Source organism: Dipodomys ordii, unplaced genomic scaffold, assembly GCF_000151885.1.
Source record: "Dipodomys ordii isolate 6190 unplaced genomic scaffold, Dord_2.0 Scaffold10, whole genome shotgun sequence".
Taxonomy (NCBI): Eukaryota; Metazoa; Chordata; class Mammalia; order Rodentia; family Heteromyidae; genus Dipodomys; species Dipodomys ordii.
In genome coordinates, this window is record NW_012267226.1 from 19,489,257 (window position 1) to 19,509,990 (window position 20,734).

General features: G+C 54.4%; 1 protein-coding gene across 1 annotated transcript; it reads right to left on the minus strand.

The window, feature by feature from the left end:
• Positions 1-48: 48 nt before the first annotated feature.
• Positions 49-19,528, minus strand: Pcsk7 (proprotein convertase subtilisin/kexin type 7). Its single transcript, XM_013009760.1, has 16 exons — positions 19,412-19,528; positions 18,625-19,104; positions 17,952-18,086; positions 17,263-17,428; positions 15,825-15,915; positions 14,969-15,023; positions 14,274-14,412; positions 12,920-13,020; positions 9,605-9,772; positions 8,854-8,961; positions 8,237-8,339; positions 3,921-4,077; positions 2,934-3,028; positions 1,544-1,637; positions 1,213-1,330; positions 49-962 (listed from the first exon to the last, which is right to left on the minus strand). The coding sequence occupies exons 2-16, from the start codon at positions 19,090-19,092 to the stop codon at positions 597-599; spliced, it is 2,364 nt and encodes a 787-aa protein (XP_012865214.1). The 5' UTR covers positions 19,093-19,104; positions 19,412-19,528; the 3' UTR covers positions 49-596.
• Between the last annotated feature and the right edge of the window lie 1,206 nt (positions 19,529-20,734).

Genomic DNA, 20,734 nt, shown 5'->3' on the forward strand with positions numbered 1-20,734 from the left:
AGGAAGACAGGGCGGTGGCCGGGCTGGGGGGGTCTCACACCTGCTCCCAAGCGGCGCCAGGAGCCTGGCACAGACTCATGGTTCAGGAGGAAGGGCAGGGGCGATGGCAGAGTTCAAGGCTGGCTTTGAACCAGGAGCGCAGGAGAGAATATTGGAGGCAGCGGCTTGCAGGACCGGCCCGCCAGGGCCTCGCCCCAGCCTCTCCCTGGTGCCTTCGTCCCAGTTGACCCACTGGGGTCCACGCTTCCTGTTGCGTGCTCCCCTGGCCGTGCAGGACCTGCTCAGTCTACACGTGGGTCAGGGTCCCCGTGACCTGGGTCACTGGCCTCACCCGAGAGAACGGGATGGAAGCCTGCTGAGTGTGGGTGCCAAGCCCTCATCGACGCTGCCTCACCAAAGCTTCTGATTGGCTGGAGGCGGCCCTGGGGCTCTGGCGGCAGTCCATGCCACTTGTCATTAAGACAGCCCTCACTGTGGGTGGCCAGAGGATGCTGTGAAGGCCTCCGTTCCGGAAGGAAGCAGAACTTCCCCCTGGAGCTCGCCATGGGTGGGAGGGAGGCAGACCTGTCCCTCCCGGAGTCCGTCAGGCCCTGGGGTCAGCAGATCTGATCCTCCTTTCCCTGCAGCAGGTCTGGGGGTGGGTGCTGATGAGGCCCGTCCAGGGCCCTCTTGTTCTGGGCGAGGCTCCAGTCCCCTTCATGAAGCAGGTCTGGCGTGCGGCGCTCGGAGGTCCTGGAAGGGCCCCCATTCTCCATCTCCGTGCTGTCTGCAGCCTTGCTGTTGCAAAGTGGCACCGACTCTAGCTCTGTCCCCTCCTCCCTGGGTCTCCGGCTCTGTGGGGGCCAGTGGCAGGGGCCGCTCCTACAACCAGGGCTGGAAGCCATATTCCTCTGGCTCAGGTACAGTTCCAGCATGTAGTAAACAGTCCAGAAGACGGTGAAGCAGCCCACCAGCACCAGCATCTGGGAAAAAAGCCACATGTTTATGTCAGGGGCTATTTCCGGCTCAGAACCGTGCACTTCCCTCCCTGGACTGCCTCCCCCATCTTACCCTGCTCCCCCCCTACCCGGGGGGAGCACCCCTAACAGTCGGCTATCAAGCTGGGAACAAGGCTACCTGCTCTCATTCCCTTCACCCCTCTGAGTAGCACCGGAAACCAAACCCCCTGGGGCCATCCTGCCCACCGGGGTGGTTGTGTTTTGGCGTCAGTACCTTGAGGGTGTTAGGAGTGAGGACGTAACCATCTTCCTCAGGGATTTTCAGCCCAGGTGGGCAGGGCAGAGCGAAGCCGTCATGTAGGTATTTTCCACTCATAGCACCTTCTAACAGCCTGTGGGGAAGAAGGGATCGTGGCTCCCATCCCGTCCTCTCCCCTGGGGAGAGCCCCATGGCAAAGCTGGCCAGCACAGTGTGGGTTTCCTGGCTATGGCTCTGTCCTCTGGGTTGAGCCCGGAGCTGGGGCTTGGGAGACGGGCTTCCCTAGGCGGCCTCTTCCCATCCCCTCCTGAGCATCCTGTGTGCTGACACGCAGGGCCGTACCTACCTCTGCCTGTCCCTGATGTCTATGGGGCTCCACACGGAGCCATACAGGGTCAGCTGCCACCGCTGCAGGACGCCCACTTGGAGTGGCTCATCTCCTAGGGGAGCAAGGGTTTGCTCAGTGAGCCGGGCCAGAACAGCAGAGCGGGCGCCCACCCCACCCAGGGAGATGCAGACCAGTGTGCGGACATGGTTGTGTTAACTAGGTCCCAAAGACCCCAGGTTGTGTAGTGACATCTCACCAGGTACCCCGGGGGGACAGGGAGGTTGAAAATGTACTGGAAACAGAGTTTTGTCTTTATCTCTCATATTTCAGGAATTTTGCTTGAAAAGAAGAAAGTCTTAGCCGGGCACTGGTGGCTCACACCTGTAACCCCAGCTACTCAGGAGGCTGAGATCTGAGGATCAAGGTTCTAAGCCAGACTAGTCAGGAAAGTTTGTGAGACTTATCTCCAATTAGCCACCAGAAAACTGGAAATTGCACTGTGGTTCAAAGTGGTAGAGTGCTAGCCTTGTGCAGAAGAGCTCAGGGACAGCGTCCAGGCCCTGAGTTCAAGCCCCAAAACTGTCAAAAAGAAAAAGGAAAGGGAAAATCTTTCTACCACATTGAAGATTTGAAAACCAAAGGTTAGGTGAACACTTCACTTGACTGGAAAGTTGGGCTTATTTACTAATAGTACAGGTATTTCTTTTCTTTATCTTTCTTTCTTTCTTCCTTCCTAACAATGCTGCTCATAGGGCTTGAACTCAGGGCCTGGGCACTCAAGGATAGCGCTCTACCACCTGAGCTGTAGCGCTACTTCCAGTTTTCTGGTGGTTAAATGGAGATAAGAGTCTCATGGACTTTCCTGCCTGGGCCAGCTTTGAACTGTGATCCTCAGATCTCAGCCTCCTAAGTAGCTAGGATTACAGGTGTGAGCCCAGTACTCAGGTCAGATATTTCAATATGTATTGTGGGAAAGGCTTTTGCTACTGCTGTGATCTTATGAGTCACTTCAAACCTCTAGGCCTCAGTTTAAAAATCAAGACAAAGCTAAAAGCAAAAAAAAGTGAAAATGAGACCTGCCCTTCCCTGCCTATGAGGGCTGGCCGAAGGGTGGTTATATGCGAAATGACTTGAAATGTGGTTTGTCAACAAGGATTTGTGTGGGGGGGTGGTTTGTTGTTGTTGCTATCCTAAAGAAGATTGGATTGGTCACTTCTCCAAGAGAGGCTGGATGAATAGTATTATTTTGGGGATCAGTGCCCATTATTTAGGATGGGGCACATTTCTTGACATCTACTCTCTTCACCAATGGGCAACCATTTGGATTCCTCACGGGGGAGAGGGGAGCCCTTCTATAGGGTCCCTGAGATGGGGAGGAATCAGGTGACAATGGAGAAGCGGAGCTTACCCACATCTCTCACTACAAGTCTGTAGATGCCTCGTGCTCTCTCCCCCCAGCAGCGCACAGTGGAGAAGGTCCAGTCGTTGAAGCCATTCGGATCCCTGGGGAAAGAACCATGCAGAAATCATGGAAGGCACAGTGCAGGGAGCCGCCCTGCCTCCCAGAACCACGAAATCAGCTGCAGCCATTTGGGAGGGTGAGGAAGGGTCCTCAGGCACTGACTGTGCTTTGCCCCTGGGGTCTCAGGAAGAGAGGGACTTGTGTGCATTGGTGTAGTGGGAAATACCAGCGTGGAGAGAGCACTGGGCTTGAGTCCCAGAGCCCAGAGGTCTCAAGTTATCTTTACTGTCTCAGGTACTTGCTAGCTCTGATTTCTTCCTCCACTACTACAGGAGACTGCAAAGTCTACTTTTGTGTGTGTGTGTGTGTGTGTGTGTGTGCGTGCACGTGTGTGCGCATGTACGTGCATGCACTAGTACAAGGGCTTAAACTCAGGGCCTAGGAACTGTCCCTTAAGTTTTTTTCACTCAAGTTTTTTTCACTTGAGCCACAGCTTCACTTCTGGCCTTTTGATGGTTAGAGTCTCACAGGCTTTCCTGCCCAGGCTGGCTTTGAACTGTCATCCTCAGATCTTACCCCCCAGTGTAGCTAGGCATGAGCCTCTGGTGCCTGGCTGCTTTTTGCTGTTTGGGAGGAGGACGGGGTCTACTCTGTAGCCCAGGATGGCTTCAGCTTTCAGTCCTCCTGCCTCAGTCTTCCAAAGGTTGGGACTGTGGGTATTTACATGTGTACTCTGCCCCAGAGTTCTTAAAAGGATGCAGAAAAGTGTATGCACAGTGTGACGGTGCCCCCCGCCTCCCAACACCACAATAAAGCATGGGATCAATGGTGTGAGCTGCCAGGGACAATCAGCACCGCGCTGCTCAGTCTGGCACGGAATGGAAGGTGTATGTTGTATAGAGAGCTCAGGAGGCCGTGGGCGGCTGTACGTACGAGTCCATGCTGCGGGGGGCACCGATGAGGGACATCATGCCACTGGGGCAGAACAGCGTCAATTCCAAGCTTCCGCGCCGTGGGTGGCTGATGGAGACGGTCACGGCCACGTGCTCCAGTGTCTTCAGCCCCGACATGTCCAGGTCCATCCTGCTGACTACAGGAAGTCAGGCGGGCAGCTGGGAAAGCAGCCCACCCACACTGCTGCCCTCCCGCACCCAACATGCACCAAGTCCACAATCACAGGAGCCAACTGGGGCTGTGCGCCCTAGCGGCGGACGGCGGTACTGCTGTTGAGTCACACGAAGCTCACAGTCTAGTTGGCCAAGATACAATCGGAGAACCAGCTTCCATCATTCGTTCATTCAAAAAATACCTCCTACGGTACAGTCTCTGAACCAGACGCTGGGAGTGTAGAGTTAAGCTGGGCATGTGCTGCCTTCTACCCACACATGGAGGCAATATGATGGATGATATGATACATGATACACATAACTGGTAAAGGGAAAGACATGAGATGAATGGGTAGAGGCACAGAGCAGGGAGATGAACTAAAGAAGGAAATGGACTGATGGACAGAAGGGATTCTAGAAGGGGGAACAGCATGCACAAAGATAAGGTGGTTCAAATCCCAGACATGAGACTGCACAAAAGTCACTTCAAAAATGACTGAAGGGGCTGAACTTCAAGGAAGTTATGCTGAATAATGCTGCTGCTGCTAATGATGATGATGATGATGATGGCTGGGAATGTGGCTGAGCAGTAGAGTGCTTGTCTAGCATGCACGAAGCCCTGGGTTCAATTCCTCAGTACCACATAAACAGAAAAAGCTGGAAGTGGAGCTGTGGCTCAAGTGGTAGAGTGCTAGACTTGAGCAAAAAGAGAAGCGCAGGACAGGCACCAGTGACTCACGCCTGTAATCTTAAATCTGAGGATCGCAATTCTAAGCCAGCCTGGGTAGGAAAGTCTGTGAGACTCTTATTTCCAATAAACCACTCAGAAAACTGGAAGTGGTGATGTGGCTCAAGTGGTAGAGTGCTAGCCTGAGCTGAAGAGCCAAGAGACAGCACCCAGGCCCAGAGTTCAAGTCCTACAACCACCACCACTACCACCATCAAAAAAACAAAAAAAAAAGCAGCAGCTCAGGGACAGTGCGCGGGCCCCAAGTTCAAGCCTCAGGACTGGCAAAAAAAAAAAAGTAATAATAAAGCCAATCTTGAATGGCTATTTGCTGTGTAATTCCACGCACGTGACATTCACGCCTGGGGGCGAGGGGTTGGTAAAGGGGGTGCACGCAGCCATGAGGAGTTACCACAGAGGATCCTGGTTGTGATATCTGTACACACTACACACATCCAGAGCAAGGGAAACTGCTGAGGACTGGAATGAGCTCTGGACTGTAATGATATCAATTGATTTTCTCGCCCTAGCAGGACCTCTGGCTGGAAGACAGGAGGAAGAGTCCGCAGGGCAGGGAAGAGCAGGCTGAGCGGGAGCGTGTGTGGGCAGAGGGCAGGAGGGCCAAGGGGGCTGGGCAGTGGGTCAGCTGGTACACCCACAAGAGGACAAAGGACAGGTGTGAGTGGGAGATGGACACTCTTCTCTGGTGGAGGAGACACACCCTCGCAGCCCACTCTCTCCGTCCTCTGGAAGACATGCGGAGCCAGTGCCCTCTTCTCTGCCTGCTCACTTGTGGGTGCAAGAGTGAAAACCTGGCTGGCCCTTCAGGTGCGCTGATTGGGAGGGCAGCCGCCAGTCACACTCGGCTGCTTAATCATGAGATACGATCAAAACTGGGCTCCGAAGTCACACTGCCCATGTGGTAAATGTTCGACAGACTCGCGGTGGCACGCATGAACATTTCTGTCACGATGGGAAGTCCTGGGGGACAATACTGCTCCTGGGGGCTTCAGGGGGTTCTGCCTCCTCTTCTATCTCAAGGATGCCCAGCTACGTGTGTGTGTGTGTGTGTGTGTGTGTGTGTGTATGTGTGTGTGTATGTATGTGTGGTGTCCTGGGACTTGAATTCATGGCTTGGGCACTGTCTCTGAGCTATTTTGCTCAAGGCTTGTGTCTACTGCTTGAGCCACAGCTCCACTTCTGGCTTCTTTTGGTAGTTAATTGGAGATAAGAGTCTCACAGGCTTTCTTGCCTGGAAGGGCTTCAAACCATAATCCTCAGATCTCAGCCTCCTGAGTAGCTAGGATTACAGGTGTGAAGCACTGGCGTACCCAGCTACTTCTTCCTTTCCAAAGGTTTATTTCTAGCTCCAGACATGGAGTCACCCAGCTCCTGCCGGATCTGCAGGGGAGGAGGTGTCTCAGTTCTTTTTTTTTGGTCGGTGGTGGGGCTTGAACTCTGGGCCTGGGTGCTGTCCCTCAGCTCTTCAGCTCAAGGCGAGCGCTCTACCACTTGAGCTACAGCGCCACTTCCGGTTTTCTGGTGGTTTATTGGAGATAGGAGTCTCACGGTCTCTCCTGCCCGGGCTGGCTTTGAACCGCGATCCTCAGATCTCAGCCTCCTGAGTAGCTAGGATTACAGGCGTGAGCCACCAGCACCCGAGTGTCTCAGTTCTGTATCACCTAAGATTCCTTCCTCCAACCACCATGCCAACTCTTCAGCTGATACCTGTTCCTTCTTTGGCCAGTACTGGGACTTGAACTCAGGGCCTGGGCTCTGTCCCTTAGCTTTTTTACTCAAGGATGATGCTCTACCACTTGAGCAACAGTTCTACTTCCAGCTTTTTGGTGGTTAATCAGATATAAGAGTCTCATGGATTTGCTACCCAAGCTGGTTTTGAATTGTAATCCTTAGCTCTCAGACTCCCAAGTAGCTAGGATTACAGGTGTGAGCTACTGGTGACCAGCCCATCTGTTCCTTCTGCTCAGAGAAGTCACCTTTGCTGGCCTCTGAAATGGGTGGCAAGCCTGCTTGCTGCCCTCCAAGCAGATGAAGGGCTTTACTAGCCTAGCCGTCACCCCCTCCTTCCTCTGTAGACTGCTCTCCACCTCGCCTCCTCCCACTCCCCACTCCCAGGACAACCACCCTCCTTTCTGCTGCTTCTCATGACAAGCAATCATCAGGCTCCTCGCTCCTTAGGGAAGAAGACTGTGAGGGACAATGTCCCCTGGCTATTGGGAGGCCCCAGATCTTCAAAGCCAACTTCCTCATCTGTAATGGCTGGGACAGAGGTAAAGCTCCTCAGGAAGGCCGTGTGAGCCAGGGGCTTTGGAGGGAGTTGCATTCCTGGGCACATTTCTGAACGGATGCTCTGCCCTTTCCAAGAGAGCATTCCTTTCACAGAAAAGGCAGTGACCGGGCCTCAGGTCTCTGTCCACGTGAAGGGAACTGGCGAGGGCGGGATGTGCTTAGATAAACTCTTCCCACACGGACCTCCACTGAGAATGGGCTTCCTCTCTCCCTGCCAAGGTCCCTTGCTCCAGCTGTTTCTCCCCTATCAGGCTCCTGGGAGATAGGAAAAGGAAGGACTGAGTTCTGGTGAGGTTATGGGGCCCAGCACCTCTCAATCTCCAGAAAAAACAATGAATAAGATAGAGTGTCAAATACTCATGGGGGCGGGGGAGAAAATCCCCCAAGGAACTGAGTAGCGAAAATCAGGAAACGCGTGGACGGAGGGACTGAGGCACAGCTTAGTGGCAGAGTCTGCTTAGCATGCGTGAAGTCCTGGGTTCCATTGCAAGCACTCCAACAACTACAACAACAACAAAGCGGTGCAGATAGGGACTCCTCTAGCACGGGCACCTGACCCAGCTTCCCTTTTCTCTGTGCTCAGCAGAGATCCATGCTGCTGCCTTGGGGCCCCTTGAGCCATTTCTAGCAACCTGGTGCCACGGAACTGGGGGAGAGGAGGGGCAACTGCAGCCCAGGGGACTTCGCATGCTTCTGTCCCACCCTCAGCAGATGACATTTGGCTCTCTCCCCTCTGTCCCTCGGAGATGATCCCCGGGACCAACGGAGGAAGGAATCCCCAACTCCTTTACTTCATCAAAAGGCCACTGGGCTGGCTAGAACTATCTGGCAAGACCTTAGCCTGGGAATCAGAGGAACTACTTCCAGCCCCACTCCCCCTCCGCCCCCTGCCTTCCTAGTGGGTTGCTCACAGCTCCACTAGAGGAGCTCAGGAGAAAGGTCCTGCTCACTAGCCAAGTCAGAAGCAGCAACATGTCCTAAAATGGTCAAAGAAAACTCCGCAGGTTTGGCTGGAGCTCAGCTCCTGAAGGGAGGGAGGACCCGGCTAGGATGAGCTTAGCTCCAGGCCCTGGATCTAAGATTAACCCTTTGTGCTGACTACTTACCATTCCACAGGACCTCCAGCGAGCGGGGGGACTGCGGAATAGCCTTGTTCTCTTTCAATACGGGGCTGACGTAGGAAGCTAAGTAAGGGACAGATGTCCATATCTGTTCAAGGGAAGGAGGGGGGGGGATGAGGGTGGAAGATCAACAAACAAGACTGATCACGCTCACATTCTCAAAAGATGCATGCACATGTGTGTGCGCCTGTGTGAGCTCCTGAATGCATGCACATAGGGGTTAATGAGAGCTTCAAAGCCTCGCTCTCTAGGTTTCCTCTCTGTATCATCACTTTTGCTCCTGAGGCGCCTGCTGGTGGCCCAGATGTTCGTGAGATCACCAGGTTGAGGAACCAGAGGAAAGGGCCACATCTGGGGTGGGAGACGCAAACCAGCACATCTGGGGGCCCTGCTGCACTCGGGGTGTTTATCACTACAGAGCTGAGCCCCAGTACTTTCCACTTGAACCCTGACTAGCAGCTGGGGTGAGGATAAGCGTGGTCAGGACACTGGCATAAACATTTATCTAAGTGCCTCCAGTGTGTCTGACAGTATCCTAGGCACTGGGCTGTGTCCCACAATCATGCCAAACTGAGCACCCTGCCGGGCCAACACCTGTTCACCTTGGCTGCATTGACGAGTCTCCAAGCGTTGAGCAGGCCAAAGCCATGCTGGTGGCTGTGGCTGAAGCCCGCCTCGTTGGTGAGCCAATCTGCCCGCCGATCCTCATACTGAAACGAAACGACACAGGCGGTGGTGAGCTCCCCACATTGCCAGCCAGACTTGTTTCCCTGTTGGCCTGCTGGCGGATCCAGTTCAGACCCTACCGCCGAGGCTGCTGGGAATGGATCCCCCCGGGGAAGCTGAGACAAAAAGGTCATCGTCCCATGACATCACCACCGCAGTGGCTAGCTTCCTGCGAGGGAGCCGGGAGAAAGCAGTTCCAAAGGGGGAGGGGGGCAGCCAGGCAATGGTATCAGCAGAAGAGGTATGCGTGAGCGCAGGTCTGTTTGTGGGTGTATCGGGACTGGGGCTTGAACCCAGGTCCTGGACATTGTCCCTGAGCTTTTTGGTTTTTTGCTCAAGGCTGGCACTCTACCACTTTAGCTATAGCAGTGCTTCTGGCTTTATGGTAGTTCATTAGCGATAAAAGTCTCATAGACTTTCCTGCCTGGGCCTGGCTTCAAACCAAGACTCTCAGACCTCAGGCTGCTGAATACACCCATGTGCCACCGGCATCTAGCAGGTCTGGGGCCTTGATGGGGTCCCCATACATGTACTCAACCCATGCCACTCTGGAAGGGACTTGGCAGCCAGCATTCAGAACATTTAGAGTCTCCAGGCTCTGGGTGGCTGGGCCAGGGCGGTCCTCACCTGGGTGGCTGTGAAGACGATGATGTGCTGGACGTCCCGCCACGTGAGGCAGGGCCGCACCTGCAGCATGAGGGCGATCATGCCGGCTGCCAGGGGAGCGGCCGCTGAGGTCCCCGTGTGGCCCTCGGTACAGCCGGTGCCTTTCTGAAGGTCCCAGTCGGTGGTCACCTGGGAAGTAGAATGGAGTCAGAAGTGCTGTGGAGGGGGCTGGGAAGATGGCTCAGTGGTAGAGCGGCTTGCCTCGCATGCATGAAGCCCTGGGTTCGATTCCTCAGTACCACATACACAGAAAATAGCCAGGAGTGGTGTTGTGGCTCAAGTGGCAGAGTGCTAGCCTTGAGCTAAAGAAGCTCAGGGACAGGGCTCAGGCCCTGAATTCAAGTCCCTGGACTGGGGGAACAAAAAAGTGCTGTGGAGGGAGGAAACTGAAGTCCCCAGTCTCGTAGCTGGGGACTGTTCCTGGCCACCTCTGCATGGCTGACCGGAAAAGGCCACTGATGGGAGACCCGTAGTGTTCAGCCTCCTCTGGACCTCAGCCTGGTGAAATGGGTACAGTGGGAAAGGAGTGGGGTATCATGAGGATTTGGGTCTCCTTCTCTTCTTGCTCCCACCCTAACTCTAATTCCTGCCAGTGAGCCCCAGGACATGGTCAGGGGGGCTACTGGGCAAGGAGAGCCCCAGATAATGAAATGTAAGTTGGTGCCAGGCATGGGTGGCTCATGCTTGTCATCCTAGCTACTCAGGAGGCTGAGATCTGAGGATCATGGTTCAAAGCCAGCCCGGGCAGGAAAGTCCAGGAGACTCTTATCTCCAATGAACCACCAGAAAAATTGGAAGTGGTGCTGTGGCTCAAGAGGTAGAGCGCTCGCCTGGAGCTGAAGAGCTGAGGGACAGCGCCCAGGCCCAGAGTTGAAGCCCCATAACTGAAAAAAAAAAAAAAGCAAGCTGGCAGCTGGGTAGTGGCTGGAACACTGGCGCAGACGCAGGAAGCTTGCTGCGCATTGTGGCTTCAACAGCCTACTGGCCATCCACAAGACGAGCTGCCTTCCCAGCCCACAGGGTGGCTTCCACGAGTCCTCTTTTCCACCATCGCTCTCAGGTGCGTGGTAAGAGTGGGGACAGACATCCATCTGGCGTCAAGTTCTCTTCACATCCCTGCAATACCTCAAAAGGTTTAGCTAAGAGCTGGGTATGATGGCACATGCCTATAATCCTAGCACCCTAGGGACAAAAGCAGGACTGCGTTTGAGGTCAGCTTGAGCTACACAGGAAGTCTGAGGCCAACCTCAAACCTTGTGGGCTACAGAGTGAGACTCTGTCCCACGAAAACAATGAACGAAATCAGCCAAACAGCGGGGCACCGGTGCTCACATCTGTAATCCTAGCTACTCAAGAGGTTGAGCTCTGAGGATTGTGGTTCAAAGCCAGCTCAGGCAGGCAAGTCTGGGAGACTCTTATTTCCAATAAACTACCAAAAGGCTGGAAGCAGGTATGGCTCAAGTGGTAGAGAGCTATTCTTGAACAGAAGAAAAGCTCAGGAACAGCTTCCAGATCCTGAGTTCAAGCCCCAGGACCAACACCAAACAAACAAAACAGAAAAGGCCTTGCTGAGGAGGGTCCTGCTAAACTTTCCTATTGTCCAGAGGCACTTGGTCCTGGCACACAGCCTACAGAATGTCTCTTCCTGACTTCCATTCTGGGTCAGGGACCAGGGTGCCAACATCCATTCGAGGCTGCCTTCCTCCCAGCTGTTAGGGCAGCTGCCAAGGCATGTAATTTTCACCCAGACACTGTGCACTCGTAGGAGGAAGGGGAAAACACTCCAAGTTGTAGTCTCAATGAGCGCGGGAGCCTGGCTGGTGCCAGGGAGCAGATTGATTTTTTCCTGTTAAGGCAGTGACCTCACGGTGACAGTCTACTGTGCAGCGATGAAGCCTGTGAACTGGGCCTTGGTGGCTACAGCCCTGGAGGGGCTCAGGGAGACTGTCCGGGCAGTCAGAGGGTGGGTAAGCCCTCTCCCACCCCCACCCTGGGAAATAGTCTCATCCCGCTGCCCTGGCTGTTAGACAGAAACCCCTAACAGCAGGCTTCCAAGGCAAGACATTCTGAAGATGGGAACTTGGCTAAATCAAAGCTGTTCATTTCTGGACAAATGATAGTGCAGAGGGACGCGGCGGGAGGGGGAAAGCCAGGCACCACACAGCCTCATGTAAGGTTATGGACCCTTCTCAGGCCTGGGCCAGGGGTGAGCTGGGACCCCAGAGCGCGGCCAGGGGTGGAGTGGGGGTGAAGAACAGGGCCTCCTAACCAAGCCTGGCTAACGGGGTGGCCTGCAAACCTTCTCTTGCCTCCCCCCCTCTTTGTTCCACTCCTTTTCTCTTCTCCCCAGGGGGAGGGGGGAGGAGGAAGGGGAGGGAGCACGGGCAAGCTGGCACAGTGCCCTGGAACACTGTGTTGACCAGCAGTCATTTACTGCCATGACAAAATTTTAGTTTTGGAAAATGGGCTTGACCCCACTGGAAGACGGAGCAGCCTCACTGCCAGTGGCCCCAAGGAGAGCTCCCAAGGCGGCCCGGGGGCCAGCACAGCCACCCGCTTCCCACCGTGAGGGACAGGAAGGTCCAGGACCACAGCCCGGGGCCCCGGCCCGCCACGGACTAGAGAAGATCTACTCCCTGGCTCCAATCTCCAATCTCCAGCGGGGAACAGCTGTCCACTGAGTCTCTTATTCACCCGTCCCGTGAGATACTTCTGAAGACTCACTGGCAGTATTTATGGTATTTATGTAAGGTCGGACAGCAAAGCAAGCACGATCTCTATTTAAGTCCACACAAAGCAGTGAATGCCCCAACATTGCAGAGAGGTTGTTTTTATCAAGGCCGCTCTTGTTTCTCTAAGAATATGAGCATTCTCACATGTGTGGAATTTCAGAGTCCTGGGAGCTTCTCCCCAGCGGCGGCATGCCTTGAAAGAGACATGGGCCTGCAAGGACAGAGGATCCAGGCAGGGGCAGGAAGCTGGGAACAAGGAAAACACCCCATGATGGCTGACATCTTTCTTTTTGTACTGGTTCTGGTGTTTGAACTCAGGGCCTGAGTATTGTCCGAGAGAGATTTTTTTCAAGGCTAGTGTTCTACCACTTGAGCTTTACTTCTAGCTGTTTTGGTGATGAATCCTACACTGGCTGGTTTTGAACTGAGATCCTCAGACCTCAGCCTCCTGAGTAGCTAGGATTACGACCATGAACTACCTGTACCTAGCTGAGACAAGTCTTGACCACTGGGGCAGGGGTGAGGAGGGCGGGGAGGCACTCACAATGCTTCGGAGCATCTTGTCCCCACCACTGAAGGTGACAGCCAGCATGGAGGCACACTCCTCTGCGTAGAAAGGCATCCGTCCCTCCTCGTCCACAGCACCTGGACACACAGGGAGACAGGAGCCCACATAGAGCTGGTCCTGCACTGGGGCCATGTGCTACCCAAGTCACCTTTGAGTTATCATCTGGGGGTGATCTCAAGCTTTAGAAATGACCTGAGTACCCCTTATCTGAGTGAGTGGGTTGAGTGGCAGAGAGGGGGTGTAATATACCTAGTGTGCTTGTCTGCCTGCTTGCCTTCCTTCCTTCCTTCCTTCCTCCCTCCCTCTCTCCCTCCCTCCCTCCCTTCCTCCCTCCCCCCCCCTCCTTCCTTCCTTTTTATTTGGAGCTGGTACTGGGGCTTGAACTAAGGCCTGGCCTTCTTGGCTGGCTTTTTTTGCTCACAGCTAGTATTCTACCACCTGAGCCATGCCTCCATTTCCAAGTTTTTGCTGAGATAAGAATCTCTCCAATTTGTGCCGGGCGCTGGTGGCTCACGCCTGTAATCCTAGCTACTCAGGAGGCTGAGATCTGAGGATCGCGGTTTAAAGCCAGCCTGGGCAGGAGAGACCGTGAGACTCCTATCTCCAATAAACCACCAGAAAACCGGAAGTGGCGCTGTAGTTCAAGTGGTAGAGCGCTCGCCTTGAGCTGAAGAGCTGAGGGACAGCGCCCAGGCCCAGAGTTCAAGCCCCACGACCGACAAAAAAAAAAAAAAGAATCTCTCCAATTTGTCTGCTGGGGCTGACTTTAACTGGGATTCTCAGATCTCAGCCTCCTGAGTATATAGGAGTCTTGGTGTGAGCCACAGGTGCCTGGCTTCATTTTTTAAAATATGACCTAAGCAGACACTGCGCGTCACACTGTGCTAGGTGTTAGGGCCACAGGGAAAAGGCCTCATTCTGGGAGGGTGGAGAACAGGAAGGGCGGTAGCGAGGAGAGCCATGTGATTACCGAGCACTGAGGAGGATCCATGACTAGGGGGATCTCAGGAGGCGGGTAAGGAAGGAAATCAGTTTTGAGCATAGGCAGAAGGTCCTTAGTTTAGGTTGATGAGGAGGCAGGGAAGGAAGGCTTCAATTAGGAGGCAAGTGGTCCACAGAAAGAGAGACCAAAGCAGAGGTCTCAGTGGTGGTGGGAATGGCAGCCGGGTGTGGGGTGGGAGGGTGGGCCGTGTGTGCGAGATCTCTCCAGGTTTCCATGGAAACACTGGGGTCCTCAGAGATCAGGGCTGGTACATCTGAGCCCTGAGATACGGGTGCTCACACACACACACACACACACACACACACAATGGAGCTACCAGACTACTACCTATGGTGACGGTGTAGATGGAGTTGGCGTAGCCGTCATAATTGCAGTTGTCATTGTGCTGGCCTCCATTCCCGCTGGCCACCACAAAGATGCTCCCGAACCCCTGGCGACCAGCCATCACCCCATGCTGCAGGGCGGCCTGCGGGGAAAAACAGCGTTGGGCTAACACCAAGGAATTCATACTAAGACCTCTGCCTACTACCCAGTCACCTCTCTTCCTCTTCCAGAAAGAAAGGGAAAAAAGCCTCAAAGGGTACTGGGCATGGGAGGAGATATAGAGAGGGCACAAGATGAGGAGGAAGCCCAAGTTGAACAGTGCTCGATTGATGTTTTCAGATGACAGATGAGGCTGGGAATGGGCCAAGCACAGGATGGGAGGGCAGTAACTCCAAGAACTCGGCCCCCATTCTCCTCGGTCCCATGTTCAGTTCTCCTTCCCTTTCTTTCCTCCTCTTCCTTCTCTCCCTGTCTTCCCTCCCTCCTCCTCTCCATCTCTGTCTCTTTCTTCAAACTCAAGGTAATCCTGCCCAAGCCTCCCAAATGCTTGGACTATAGGAGTGTACCACTTCACCTGGCTAGCTACCTCTTTCTAGCAGGGATGAGTGGCCTAAATGGGCACTGAGAGTTGAATAAAGTGGGAAGAGGGCTGACTCTCAGTACTTCTAAGGACTGGAGTCTCCATGTGGCTCTGTTACCTTTCCGAGCTGGTGCGGGCCATCCACTGTCTTCCCATCATCATCTGGGCCCCAGCTGTTAAGAAAAACCCATAGGGAAGCGCAGAGCCAGGCTGGGGCCACCCGCCCAGGGCCTGCTAGTCTAAGCTGGCCCCTCTTCTGCCTGTGGCAGGATTCTTGTGATTAAAAGACAGGGTTCAAAGGTCCACTCCTTCTCCGTCATGGAAAATGGAAGTCTGTGTTAAGGTTCTTTTCCTAGAAATGTCCCTGGCTTAAGGCTACATTATCCTGCCCCTTTCTCAGGTCCTAGGGAGCGGGAGACATCCCTAGGGGCAGAGAGGGACCTGCTCACTTCTCTGTGATCTCTTGACAGCAGGGCAGCCTGGGGCTGAGGAATTCTCTCTTCTTTCTCAAAGGAGAAAGATCTCTGAGACAATGGCAACCATTGAAGGGCTACTGGTTAGGAGGAGGAACGGGTGCCATGCATGTCATGGGACCAGCCAACCTGGGTTCCTCTTTATATAGCCCACCAAAGGCACGGCCTGGTGCAGCAGGTGCTCTCAGGGGATGGTGGGAGCTGACCCCAGTATCTCGCTGGCCGGTGGTTGGAGAAGAAAGCTCACCATCTCCCAGGGAGCTTACAAATTTAGAAAGTAAGTGTGGGCAGACTGGGACACTGGGATTACCGGGATGACGGAATACCTCCTGGCTGAGTTGAAGGAATGAGGGCAACATTCCTATCTGTTGAGCCCAGTGTGGGGCTCTGCTGGGGGCTCTGCCCGAACCAGAGCTCTTCGCTGGGCTGGCCCTGGCAGATGGTCCAGGTGCTTGCCCCTCACCCCTCTTCCCTCTCTGTGCACCCTCTGCTTTGCCTTACCTGCAGCTGTAGATGTCGTTGATCTGATAGTGCTTGTTGAAGGCCACAGCCTCCATGCTGTCTGTGAGAGGGCCATCCAGCACCCGGATCCCTAGACATGGAAGCACAGCAGCTCATGACTGGGGAGGAGGGGCCCCGGGACCCTACAGGTAGGAGATGCACCTCTCCCCTGTATCCTCTTTTTCTGTCCTGTTTTGAATTCTTATAGCATGTAAATATGTGATCTGTCAAAAAAAAGTTTCTTACTGTCATGCTGAAACCTTAAAAGTCCCGGAGTTTGGTGACAAAAAGGACAGGCTAGAGTGGGGGAAATCAAGAGGTCTTCATCTTTATTCTTATTCTTTGAGTGCTTGACTCAAAAATGGTGTTCACTAATGGCACTCAGGATTAGTATTCCCATGACCAGGTACTTCTGTCCCTACAATGGAGTAGTTTGTGTTTTGATGACCACAGAGAGGCAGATGGGGCTTTCAGAAAAAGGGGCTCAAACCCTCAGTTACTATACCTCCTCTCTCTATTATCTCATCTGCAGAGGGATGCAGCCCTCTGCTGGAAGATCAGAGTATTGCATCCAGTCTGGGGGTCTGATTCTCAAGTGTCCTTTAGGAATCATGGCAGGAGTTCTTTCACTCTTTTTGCCTTCTACTTGACTGACGAAAGACTGAGGTGAAGGAACTGTGAACCACCTCTAGTGGGGGACTGGGCTGTCTTCAAAGGAGGGAAAGCAATGGTGGAGGGGCTGGGGGGACAGGAAAGATGGGACTGTGGGGCTGTGGAGGGAGAACTGGAAGGCATTTGTTAAATTATAAGAAGATACAATGCAATCATGCCAAAGGTGTTGTTACAATGATATGGCTCATCACATAGCCATGGTAAGAAAAAGAAAAGAGGAAGCCGTGTGTAGTGGCTCACACCTGCAATGCCAGCTACTTGGGAGGCAGAGACCTGGAAGGCTCAAGCCTCACTTGGGTAAAAGTTAAGTAAGCTCCATCTCAACCAGCAAGCAGGGTGTGGAGGTGTGCATCGGTGATCTCAGCCGTGCGCAGGACCGGTACTTGGGCAGAAACAAGAGACCTTATCTGAAAGATAGCTAAAACAATAAAAGGGCTGTGGGTGTGGCACAAGTGGTGGAGCATCTGACTAGCAGGTGCAAGACCCTAAGTTCAAAGCCCACTGCCGCCAGGGGACAAAAGAAAAGAAAGGAAGAAGAGAGTGAGCAGGTGTGGCTTGGGGGCCTCTGGCCGACGTCAAGACCCTTTCTGCTTTTGTTTTATATAGCAGAGCTTACTGCTAAAATACACGTTTGAAACACAACTGCAGTGGAAAAAAATCAGCCCTGTTAGAGGCCTTCCTTGGCACTAGGCTATGGATGCTGGGGTGAGGAGGGGAAGGCGATGCCCACTGTGCCCACAGAAGCCTATGGAGAAGCAGGAGGTACCTGCTATGCGGCTCCCGTAGGCCACGCCCACCGCGCAGAAGCTGTTGTTGGGCACAGCAGCGATTTCTCCCGCACACCGCGTGCCATGGTGGTTGCCGTTCTCCGTGTCCGGGTGGGGCATGGGGTCCGGGTCATTAGAGTTGAGGTCATAGCTACCCTCTGGGCACTGAAATAAGGAGGAGAGGACACATGGTCAGCCATTCACTGGTTAAAAGTGGTCAGGCCCTAGAGGACCTGGGAATTTTCACCTCCAAGTAGGGGCAGCAAGGCAATTCTCTGCGCCCCTCATCAGAGCTACACGGGGAAAAGCCAAGGATTCTGGGGCAAAACGGACAAGGGCCACGGCTCTGGCCTCGTGAAGGAATGTGTCCGCTTCTCCCTGGCTTGGGAAGCCTGGGACAGATAGCAGCCTGGGGGCTACCCAACGTCACGCCTTATAGGGAGACTAGAGGGGAGAAGGGAGTCACCCTCAGGGCCCACCTCTGCAGAGAGAGAGAGAGGAGCCACAGGAAACAGGAAGTACTGTCTGGGATTACCCTCCCATGGGGTTGGGTCCCCGGCTGTGCCAGTGTGGGAGGAAGAATTCTATCCCACGTCCCAGGCTGTTTGCTTTGGCGAGCTGCCCTCCAGGAATGGGGCAATGAGGAAGAGAGGGACGCGGCAGGGAGGGGTCGCGCCGGCCCACTCACGTAGTTGGGTGCAATGTCCTGGATGGTGTGCTCCACTCCATCATCCACGACCACCACAGTCACCCCTCGCCCCGTGACGTTGCGCTCCCACACACCTGTCACGTTGATGTCCCTGCCAGGGCTCCGACGGTTATTCTGTGGGCGGGATGGGGGGGGGGAATCCAATGACACACAGCCTGGCCCAGAGATAGGCAAACGACAGCTAGCAGGCCCTTCTCACCCCTGGGATTCCACTAAAGAGCCAGGCAGAGGTTATAGAGCAACAGGGTCCAGGTGGTAGGTGATATCATGTACGCAACAGTGTGTACCGGGTGCCAGGCAAGTTCTAAGTGCTGATATATATTACTTCATCTATCCAGCCATGACCAGGAGGTAGCTCCTTTTATAATCTCTGTTTTACAGATGGGGAAACGGAGGCACAGGGAGGTGAAGCAGCTTGCCCAAAGGCACATGTGAGTGTGTGGAGACAGGCAGCCTGGGAGCACCATTCGCACTCTAGGTGCTGTGGCACAAGGCCATCGGAAGCAGAAACCAGGGGAGGTAAAGGCAGAGGGCAAACCACACCTCATCCCCACAGGAGTGACCCCACAGTCATAGAGCAGCTGGAGAGGGGCTCAGGGAAAGGGCTGCAGCTCCCGCCTGCCGGAAGTGGAGCACACAGAACCGAACTCACCAGGTGCCACTGCTGAGGGAACTTGGGGTCATTGAAGTGGATGCTGCGCTTGGCCCGTTTCAGCAGTCTCTGCTCGGAATGCCAGCGCACAGCTGCATGCTCAGCCAGCACAGCTTCTGCCTGCTGCCGCATGGCCTCCGCCTCGGCAGCCTCTCTGTGCCCGGCCGGCTGGACGAAGAGGAAGTGGCCCTGGAGCTCTCCGATGCGCCCAGCATTCACCAGCCCTGCTGCCTGGGCCACGGCATTTGCCTGCCGTGCCAGATTCTCTTCTTCCCACTCGCCTTCTGGGCTGTGTAGATGCACGGCCCAGCTCAGCCCCCCTGAGCTCTGGGTGACAGGCCCACTGGTCTCTGCCAGGCCCATGACCCAGGGAACCAGTATGAAGAGCCCGGCTAATGCCAGCCAGAGGCAGGTGGGCAGGCCCAGGGGGGCATCCAAATGTGGCACTTTCTGCCTCCCTCTCGGCATCAGAGCAGCAGGCTGCAGACAAAGGGAGAGGACAGGAGAGATGAAAGCGCCGGGGCCGCGGGAAGCTGAGAGGACCCCTGGGAGCCTATTCCTGTCAAATCCTTAAACATCTGATCAAAAAGAAGTTGTTTGTTTGTTTTTAAATCACATTTATTCCTGATCATCAGGGTAAGCCCTGGGTGAGTACTAACTGCAGTGGATGGCCTGCATCAGGACCCTGCTCCCCTCTTCCCTTATAGGTGAGATAGATTTTTCCCCAGCAGACTTCTCAGCTGGGGTGTGCTCAGGGCTAACTCCCACTGTGGGGTCCCATTCCCACCTGGACTCTCTGTGAGGCTGAGCTCCAGGTCTGGCTGACCACGTCACACTCATTTTGTACAACTGGAATACAGGCATCACCTTCACCCTGATCAGTGTTGACTCCAGACACAGGCTGCAGACCTGTGGGTCAAATGGGAGAAATCGAACAAGCGGAAGCTAGCCAGGAAGAGGACCAGCGGCCAAGGAAAGTGGCCAATGATGAGTATCATTTTTTTTTGGGGGGGAGGGGGCTCCGGTCATGAGGAATCAAACCCAGGGCCTCAAGCATGCAAGACAAGCGCTCTACCACTGAGCCACCTTCCCAGCCCAATGAGCATCATTTCAGGGGGTCTAAGGTAGATCAGAGACTGGAGGAGATCTGGTACAGTCAGGCCAAATCAGTACAAAACCCCAAAGCCCTACTTCTTCTAATTCTCATGTCAACTTCTTATCCTTTGCTTCACTAGAGATCCAGCAGGTTTAACGGTTACCAAAAGCCTTGCTGGGAATGCAGGTAATACACTTCCCTGAAACTTAGACAGAAGTCAGGGTGAGTTGGGATGGAGAGCCAGAAAATGATAAATATAAAGGGCAGGTGGGCGCTTAGGGGAGAAGAAATGATTGTAAAGCAGCACTAAAGAGCTGCCCTAACTAACTCGGTAGGTTGGCTCAGAGTTGAGTCAGGACACAGGCTACAGATCAGGTCCCCAAGTGCCCGGGTTTGATCCAGCCAAAGGGGAAAGGGGGCCAGAGCCGAGGAGCGGATGTGGGTGGCTGCCTCCTTGAGTCCACCCCGGAGCCGGTGCAGCACTCAAGACACACACCCAAAGGAGCTAACTCAGGTGCCTCTCCGCACAGCCTGGGAAAACCCAGAATCTTGTTAGAAAGCCGGGAAGAGACCCATCAAGGTAGTAGGCTCCTGGGTTCTCAGTAGAAGCCACACACCTTTCTAGAAGAGACAGAGACGGGAGCTCTGTGTGTCCCAGAGGCAGAAGGACATTTTTTAATCAGGACGTACACCACAAAAGCTAGATACTTTCTGAACTACAACTTCTAGGCGGAAGAAAAAAGGAGAAGGAGAAAGAGAAGAAAAGGAAGAGGAGGAAGTTGGAGGAGGAAAAGGAAGAAGAAGAAAGAGGGAAAGAAGGAGGGAGAGCGCGTGTTGAAAGTCCGAGTCTTTGCTCCCAAGCGACCGTCTAGCATCCTCTTCACCCCGCTCCTAGCAACCGGGCCACCAACAGGGGCTGCCGTCCCGACGCCCCCTCCTCCCGGCCTGGCCCGCGCGGTGCAGGGAGCCCCGATCCTCCTCGGCACCCGCCCCGTCCCGGGATCCGGGACCACG

Bases quoted from the DNA above. Each gene is read 5' to 3' on its own strand.
- Pcsk7 (XM_013009760.1), bottom strand. From the start codon at position 19,092: ATGCCGAGAGGGAGGCAGAAAGTGCCACATTTGGATGCCCCCCTGGGC. The intron at 14,413-14,968 runs GTAACAGAGCCA...TTTTCCCCGCAG, and splicing joins GCCCGCACCAGCTCGGAAAG to GCCGCCCTGCAGCATGGGGT. The intron at 8,962-9,604 runs GTGAGGACCGCC...GTTTCGTTTCAG, and splicing joins TCGTCTTCACAGCCACCCAG to TATGAGGATCGGCGGGCAGA.